Below are 8271 nucleotides of genomic sequence, written 5' to 3'. Positions count from 1 at the left end.
TTTTGAGAAGGAGTCTTGCTCTGTCACCCAGGCTGGAGTGCAGTGGCCGGATCTCAGCTCACTGCAAGCTCCTCCTCTCGGGTTCAGGCCATTTTCCTGCCTCAGCCTCCCGAGTAGCTGGGACTACAGGCACCCGCCACTTCGCCCGGCTAGTTTTTTGTATTTTTTAGTAGAGACGGGGTTTCACCGTATTAGCCAGGATGGTCTCGATCTCCTGACCTCATGATCCGCCCGTCTCGGCCTCCCAAAGTGCTGGGATTACAGGCTTGAGCCACCGCGCCCGGCCCAGGGGCCACAAATTCAAATGCCCCAAAGAGCCAGGTGGGAAATGGAAACATGAGATAAGAGAAACCACAGCCTAAATCTGATAATAAACCACAGCTACCACTCAGCCTCACCACTGAAGCTCTGGGGAGTGGTGGGGACTTTGGCAAACAGGAAGGCTCGTGCCCTGTCCAAAACAAAGCTGCTGGACACGGCTCCTGCTGCTGGCTGCCTAGTGGGGAGCAGGATGGCCCAGCGTGGGGGCCAGACTTTTCCATTTTTTCCAGGGAAGAAGAAATCCAGATTTTTGATTTTGAGATAGGGTCTTGCTCTGTCCCCCAGGCTGGAGTGCAGTCGTGCAGTCATGGCTCATTGTACCCTTGAACTCCTGGCCTCAAGTGATCCTAACTGTCTCAGCCTCCTCAGTAGCTGGGACTAGAGGTGTGCGCTACTATGCCTGGCTAATTTTTTTATTTTTAGTAGAGATGGGACTTGCTATGTTGCCCGGAATGGTCTTGAACTCCTGAGCTCAGGTGATCCTCCTTCCTCGGCCTCCTAAAGTGCTAGGATTACAGGCATGAGCCATCGTGCCTGGCTAGATATATTTTTAATATAAAATCTGGTGAATTGAAATGTTGGCAAGCTTCTAAAAGTCTTTTTAAAACTTTGTGAGTCTAACAACCATTATCTGGGGGCAAGTTTGACCCACAGGCTTCAAGCGGTTAACTTCTGGACCCCACCAGGCCCGCCCTCCGTGTGTTTGAAGTCAGGTGTCACACCCTCCGCCTAGTTAAGCAGTCCCCATGTCTGCACAGCCCGAGCTTCAAAGGCAGGAACTGAGCCTTCTTGGATTTTTTGAACCCTAGAGCCTTGCACAGTGCCTGGGCCCTGCTGGGTGCCAATGCCTGTCTGTTACATTAACAGATGATTTCATTCATGACACATGTTGTAGTTCATTCACCACTTCTGAATGCTTCCTGGTTTGTCTCTATCTTTAAGGGTGGTCCCCAAAGGCCTGGGCGTGTGGAGCAGAGTCCATGCTTTGGATTGGAGGAGGCTGGCACTCGGTACCCATCTCACATTCCTCCTGGGGAGCCTTTCTGTGGGGGAGAGGCCAGAAAGCCAAATACTGCATTTCCCAGACTCCCTTGCTGAAGCTGTCCTCACAGGGTTAACAAGAATTCTCACAGAATATAGCTATAATTCAGCATTAATCACTGCACTTTGACCCACTTCCTTGTAACTGAAATTCACTGGATACTGACCATTAGCATTCCCATTATTCCATATAGATTTCTGACTGTAGAATCATTAAAGCTTTTGTTTAAGAATTGCTTCAGATGTTTTCCAGATCTTAAATTCCAGCAAAACAACTGACGCTAGCCAGTTTGAAGGCCCCCACAGAAGAACGGGATCTGCGTGAGAACACAGTTTCTTCATCTCCCTGTCCCGTGACTTCACCCTGCACTCTTCCACCAATCAATGATCTCCACACATCAGCCCACACCAAAACCCTTAAAAACACTGGCCCCAAACTCCTCCGGGAGACAGATTTGAGGTTTCCTCCCATCTCATTTGGCGGCCCTACAATTAAACATCTCTCTCTGCTGAAACCCGGTGTCTATGTGTATAGACTTGCCAGTATCGTGCAATGGACCTATTATGGTTAAATTTTGGCTTGGGTTCTGGGTGTGCTTTAGGTTCAGCCAATCAGATGGCCTCACACGAGCCAGGGAAAGCAGAAGTGAGGTAAGGAGAGGAGGGGGATGGATGTTGGCTGTTTCAATGCTAAGCACAGTCCTGGTGGCATCCAGCTCTTCCACAATGTTCCTGGCTGGCTAGCCACGCTGCGGGGCAGGGTCTTCATAGCGTTGTCCTAGCAGGCATGGGGTCACTCTGAGGCCAACAGCTGGGGCAGTAACTCCCTGATTCCTGGATTGCAGCTACAGTGACACCTTCCTGATGCTGATCCCCTGCCTTCCCAACGGTGTCCTAGGCAGCTGCTCTCCTGGCGGGCCCAGGCTAAGTGGTCACGCTTTTGAGGCACCATTCCTAGAGGCCCAGCCCAGAGTCCACTCTTCATGCTAGCCTAAGCACCCGACTCCCTGCACTGCATTTGTTTCTGCTTAAAATAGCCTGAGTGGTCTCTGCTGTTAGGCACTGACTGACCCCTGACTGCTACAGTGTAGAAGGACAATTACAGCCCTCGAGGCATCAGGAAATCAGGAAATTAGCTATGATTAGGCCCTGTGAAGTGTGGGACCACAAGGAGAGACTGAGGAGGATGCTAATTAATCTTAGGCCAAGTTTTTTAAATTGCACAGACTCTAGGGCCAGCTCTTAAGCCACAGTCTAAGACACAAATATGGCTCCTGATAATAGAAGGCTCTCAAAACGACTAGAAGAACTGTCTTAAGTGAGAAGTGGAGAAAGACCTCATTAGCAACAAATTAATATTCATTGCAGGGGACAAAAGGAGGCCTCCAGGCTGTGTGTCCCCCAGGCCTTGCTCCTCAGCACAGAGATCTGGCAGGGAAACCCTTCCCCAATTAATCAATGACTTGAAGATGCCCCTGTGGGGAGGCAGAAAGACCACTGGGTTTGTAACCACAGGCCCAGAGTTCAACTTCCAGTCTGCCTTCCTCCTTAGTAGCTATGCGACTCTGAGGAAGTCACTTTACCTCTCTTGGTCTTGATTTCTTCAGTAGCACAATGAGGACATTTTCTGACCTATAGGGTTATTGTGGGTGGGCTGACAAAGGGTATGAAAGCATTTAACTATAGTCCCATACATTTAGTACAGTGTGAAATGGTATGTGGTAGTAGTTCCCAATCTTGGTGAACACAAAGTTAAAAAATAACAACAGGCCTGGTGTGGTGGCTCATGCCTGAAATCTCAGCACTTTGGGAGGCCGGGGCAGGAGGATCACTTGAGGCCAAAAGTTCAAGACTAGCCTGGGTAATATAGTGAATAAAAATAAATAAAAAATATATAAAAATAAATAATATATTTAAATTTTATTTTATTTTATATAAAAAATAAAAATATAGTAAAAAAATAAATAAATTGTAAAGAGAAAAAATTACAGTAATTTAAAAAATAACACTGCTTAAGCCTCAGCAAGTCAGAATCTCTGGGGGTGGGGCCTGAGCATCTATATTTTAAAACCTCCCTAGGCCATTTAAATGTACAGTCGGGGCTGAGAAATAAAATCTCAAGATCCCAGCCAACTGAATGAACCCCTTCTTGGCCAAGGGGACCCCAGAGAAACCTTAAAACTGAGTTCCCAGCCATGATAGGATGGCAGGTCAGACATGCCTCGTTATATCCCCTCCCTCATTACCCGCCTGGAGGTTTTCTTTTCTAAGGGTTAAAAAGAAACCAGCCCTTTCCGGCTGGGTGCGGTGGTTTACGCCTGTAATGCCAGCACTTTGGGAGGCCGAGGCAGGCAGATCACCTGAGGTCAGGAGTCTGACACCAGTTTGGCCAACATGGTGAAACCCCATCTCTATTAAAAATACAAGATTAGCCGAGTATGGTGGCAGGCACCTGTAATCCCAGCTACTTGGGAGGTTGAAGCAGGAAAATCACTTGAAACCGGGAGGTGGAGGTTGCAGTGAGCCAAGATCATACCACTGCACTCCACCCAGGGTGACAGAGTGAGACTCTGTCTCAAACAAAAAAAAAAAAGAAAGAAAGAAACAAGCCCTTTTCAAAGACTCCACCACTGATAGCAACCAACAGCCTGCCTGCTGCCCCTCCCTTCTGTGGTTACTACACAACTGACCAGCATTTCTTCCTGGTAAGAGACCACTGACCATGGAGTGGTTCTGACCCCTCTATGGAGGATGCACAGTGAGGGTTTCCGTGTCTCCTGATTCGCCTTTTGACATCAGAAGGCCAAAACCTCCACTCTCAGATCCTGCTAATGCCGCCATTTTTTGACGATGGATCCATGGAGAGGCATGAAGCTCAACTGCACATGTGCATATGTCTCCGTTTATAAATATTCATAACTCCTCCTACAGCTTACTGAATATGTATATTGGGCCACCTATTCAGCATAAATCCCTGTCTTATCCCTCTGAACTTCAAAGTGCAGGTTTCTGGCTTCTGGCCTGAGGCTGCGTTTCCTAGCCTGCCGGAATGGCCACCCGGGAGGGAGGCTGCCACCCTTTTTGAGAAATAAAGCTTTCCTTTCCAAGTTTGTGAACCTCGTCATTCTTCATTTGACGGGGCTGGGACCTGCTGGTCCCCAGTAAGGTGTGAGTGACTACGAGGTAAAATATCAAGAACTAGATGAGCAAGAACACAGAATTTGGGGCAAAAGATCTAAGATTGACTCTTGATTCTGCCACTTCTTAGCTGTTGACCTTGGAAAACTCACTGAACTTTTCTGAACCTCCATCTCTTCAGCTCCTTATAAAGAGGGACAATGTTGGAACGTACTCTACAGTTCTGCTGGGAGGGCAAAGGAGACGAGTTACATGGGAGCTGAGCCTATGCCTGGTAACTGAGGTAGATGTTCCGAAATGCAAGCTCCTGACATCAGCACACCAGCTGCAACCCAAAATGGCATCTCGGTTATATGGGGCAGGGGCTTTGTCATATGCACCCACTGTATCCCTGGCATCCAGGACTGTGCCTGGCACATAGGGGATACTTAACAAAAAAAAAAAAAAAAGAGCTGAATGAATGAGTCATCATGATGGAACTGTGAGTCTGACCTTTCTACACCCCCCTGTGGGGCTGGAGTGGCCACATCCAAAGGGGAGGGCCATGCAGCGGAGAGGTCTCTCCAGAGGTCAGTTCCACATGCAGAAAGGGAACACGACCGTGCCTGGCCAGACCCACCTACTCCCCATAGGGTGTTTTTTTGTTTGTTTGTTTGTTTTGTTTTGTTTTGACAGGCTCTTTCTCTGTTGCCCAGGCTGGAGTGCAGTGGTGCGACTGTAGCTCACCGCAGCCTTAAACTTCTGGGCTCATGCAATCCTCGCACCTCAGCCTCCTGAGCAGCTGGGACTAGAGGTACATGCTACCACACCTGGCGAATTTTTTATTTTTATTTTTAGTAGAGATGAGGTCTTGCTTTGTTGCCCAAGCTGGTCTCGAACTCCTGGGCTCAAAGTGATCCTCCCACCTCACCCTCCCAAAATGCTGGGATTGCATAAAAGAGCCACTGCGCCTGGCCCATGGGGGTTTTAAATGCTCTGATTGCATTTCTGTTCCCACAGCCACCCACACTCTGTATTCTAAAGCATGGGCTGGGGCCACAATCTCCAGACCTGGTGCCATCCTCGGCGCTGGACTTTACTGGGGGCTGTCCGTGAACCGCGTCTTAAGCCTTCTTCAGCTTCTCGAAACAGAGTTCTTCGTCCATAATCTGCACCAGAGACGAGGGAAGGAGACTTGGTGAGGCACTGATGACAAGCTCACAGTACTGGGTTGGTGTGTAACTCATGTCTAAAATACGTATCAGTGTGCCCAAAGTCTTGTGTATGAGGACATTGACTACAGCACTGTTTGTGGCAACAAGACATTAGAAAACAAGCTAAATGTTGAGCAAAAAAGGAATGGGTAAATAAGTTCCAGTATATCCATGCCATGGAATAATATGTATAGTACATAGTCAGATCAGACAGATCTATACATACAGAGAAGAGTCTCTAAGCTACAGAGACAAGGTTCAGGACAGCCGGTACAAGAGGTCATCATTTGTGTAAAAGAGGGTAGAGGATGAATCTCTTTGCTGAATGAATGAATGAAGGTACTGCTGGTGTTCCAAGTACAGATTCCTGTTATCTCTTCCTCCCTGAAACCTGGACCAGGAAAAGCTGAATTCTCCTTACTAGCAGCAGGTCTGCCTCCACCATGAAAACTAGGAGAGCCACTGGTTTCCCTCTTTGCCCTGGGAGCTGGGGAGCTCAAGCTACACTTTGAGTTCAATTGCAGTGGCTCTCCTAGGAAAACATTTCAGGAATCACTTTCTCCTCTTGCCCTTTTGTTGTTGTTTTGACTTTTACTATATATTAACGGCTTGGGATCTTACCATGTCTGTGAGGCCATAGATTAGAATAACACAAATCAAAGTTACTGCGTGCCAGAGAACTTACATTTCTTACATCATTTAATCTTCCCAGCAAGCCTGCAAGCCAGGCATAATTATTCCCATTTTATGCAAGAGGTGACTGAGGGTCAGAGAGGTCCTAACTGCCTAAGGTCTCAAAGCCAGAAAGTGGCAGAACGGGGTTCATTCAAATCCAGTCTGCTTCATTTCAGATCCTCTTGTAACTTGCTTGGTAGCACACTGGCCTCTCCAACAAGGCAGCCTACCTTGAAAGGCATTCTGACAACTACTTGGGATAAGCAGTCTCGCCAGTCCCATTTTATTTTATTTTTTTAATATTTATTTATTTATTTTGAAACAGGGTCTTGCTCTGTCACCCAGGCTGGAGTACAGTGGCATGGTCATAGCTCACTGCAACTTTGACTTCCTGGGCTCAATGAATCCTCCTGCCTCAGTCTCCTGAGTAGCTGAGACTACAGGCATGCACAGCTACTTTTTGTATTTTTTGCAGAGACAGGGTCTTACTATGTTGCCCAGGCTGGCCTCTAACTCCTGAGCTCAAACGATCTGCCCACTTCGGCCTCCCAAAGTGCTGGGATTACAGGCAGAAGCCACCATGCCTCGCTGAGTCCCATTTTAGAGATGAGCAAACAAAGGCACAGAGAGACTAAGTGGCTTCCCCATGGTATCCTGACTCCACGTGCTCTGCTGTTTCATTCATTCAACTGTCCAGTCATTTTTGGTGTCTATGCTAGGCTGGGTTGGGTATTTTTCTATTATACACAAGCTTCCTGCAGTTTTCTTATAGGGCACACGAAATCCATTTAAAGTATGCACGGTATGGATTAACTAAATGCAGAAATAAGAAGTGGAATCAAATATTACACAGGGGTTAGGTACTAAAGTTAAGACATATCAAGTGAAAAATCAGATATAATCCAAAATTTCCCTAGACATTTCCTTGAAGTACTGACTTAAGACCCAGGAAATGTAAAAGCTAGAAATTAACTGCTTTGACCGCCTTTGCTCTGGGGTAGTAGAGGCCAAGACTAGTTTAAAAAGGAATAAAGCAGGATTTCTCTTTCTCATTCTTATGCTCTTTCAGGCCATGCAGATGTAGTTAACTTGTGTTCATTGTTCACATGCCCAGGATGTGGTTCCACAGTCCCTATTTTTTTTTTTTTTTTTTTTTTTTGACAGAGTTTCGCTCTGTCACCCATGCTGGAGTGCAGTGGCACGATTTCAGCTCACTGCAACTCCACCTCTCAGATTTAAGTGATTCTTGTGCCTCAGCCTCCTCAGTAGCTGGGACTACCGGTACATGCCATGCCATCATGCATGGCTAATTTTCATGTTTTTAGTAGAGACAGGGTTTCACCATGTTGCCCGGGCTGGTCTGGAACTCTTGGCCTCAAGTGATCCACCTGCCTCAGCCTCCCAAAGTGCTGTGATTACAGGTGTGAGCCACTGTACCCAGCCCCTAATTAATTTTGATTAACAGAGCTGTGACTCAGCCTGGAGGGCCTGTGCTCACCGTGTGTCCCCTCCGTGTGGGAGGCACTTCTGGAGAAGTCAGAGTGAATGGCTTTCCGCGGTGACGATTTCAGCTCCGAATTGGCACCGTTGACATAGACAGAGAAACCTTGCTCCAAGTGCTCCAGCCTCAATTGCACGGGGTCCTTGCTTTTCAAATGCTTTAATATCCTGAAAGAGAAACAGTGGCTTGTTCCTCCTCATCATTTGAGAGTCTGGGCTGCTGAACCCCCAAGCCAGGAGCGAACTGCTGTTCCCACAGTGAAGCGTCTCTAATCAGAGCCCAGGGGGCGTGTGCCCAGCTGTGTGTCTACAAACAGCCTCTGACAGGCCCATTACCCACTTAGAGAAGCCACGAGGGGGAGACAGTTTGGGGCCCTACAGGGAAGTTTCTGCAGCTCTCATT

At 47.6% G+C, this 8271-nt stretch overlaps 1 protein-coding gene across 1 annotated transcript in view; it reads right to left on the bottom strand.

Moving 5' to 3' along the window:
• The window catches only part of LOC112617244 (protein KIAA0556-like), a gene marked incomplete at its 3' end in the record, with an annotated part of 37819 nt that overhangs the window by 19199 nt on the left and 10349 nt on the right, over nucleotides 1–8271 (bottom strand). The window contains exons 3-4 of the mRNA XM_025373985.1: nucleotides 7867–8036; nucleotides 5551–5648 (exon numbers count right to left, since the gene is read on the bottom strand). Coding sequence (XP_025229770.1) covers nucleotides 5551–5648; nucleotides 7867–8036 — 268 coding nt within the window. The remainder of the gene's footprint in view (nucleotides 1–5550; nucleotides 5649–7866; nucleotides 8037–8271) is intronic.

The sequence above is a fragment of the Theropithecus gelada genome, unplaced genomic scaffold, assembly GCF_003255815.1.
Source record: "Theropithecus gelada isolate Dixy unplaced genomic scaffold, Tgel_1.0 HiC_scaffold_15962, whole genome shotgun sequence".
Taxonomy (NCBI): domain Eukaryota; kingdom Metazoa; phylum Chordata; class Mammalia; order Primates; family Cercopithecidae; genus Theropithecus; species Theropithecus gelada.
This window is presented reverse-complemented; position numbering and strand designations above follow the sequence as displayed.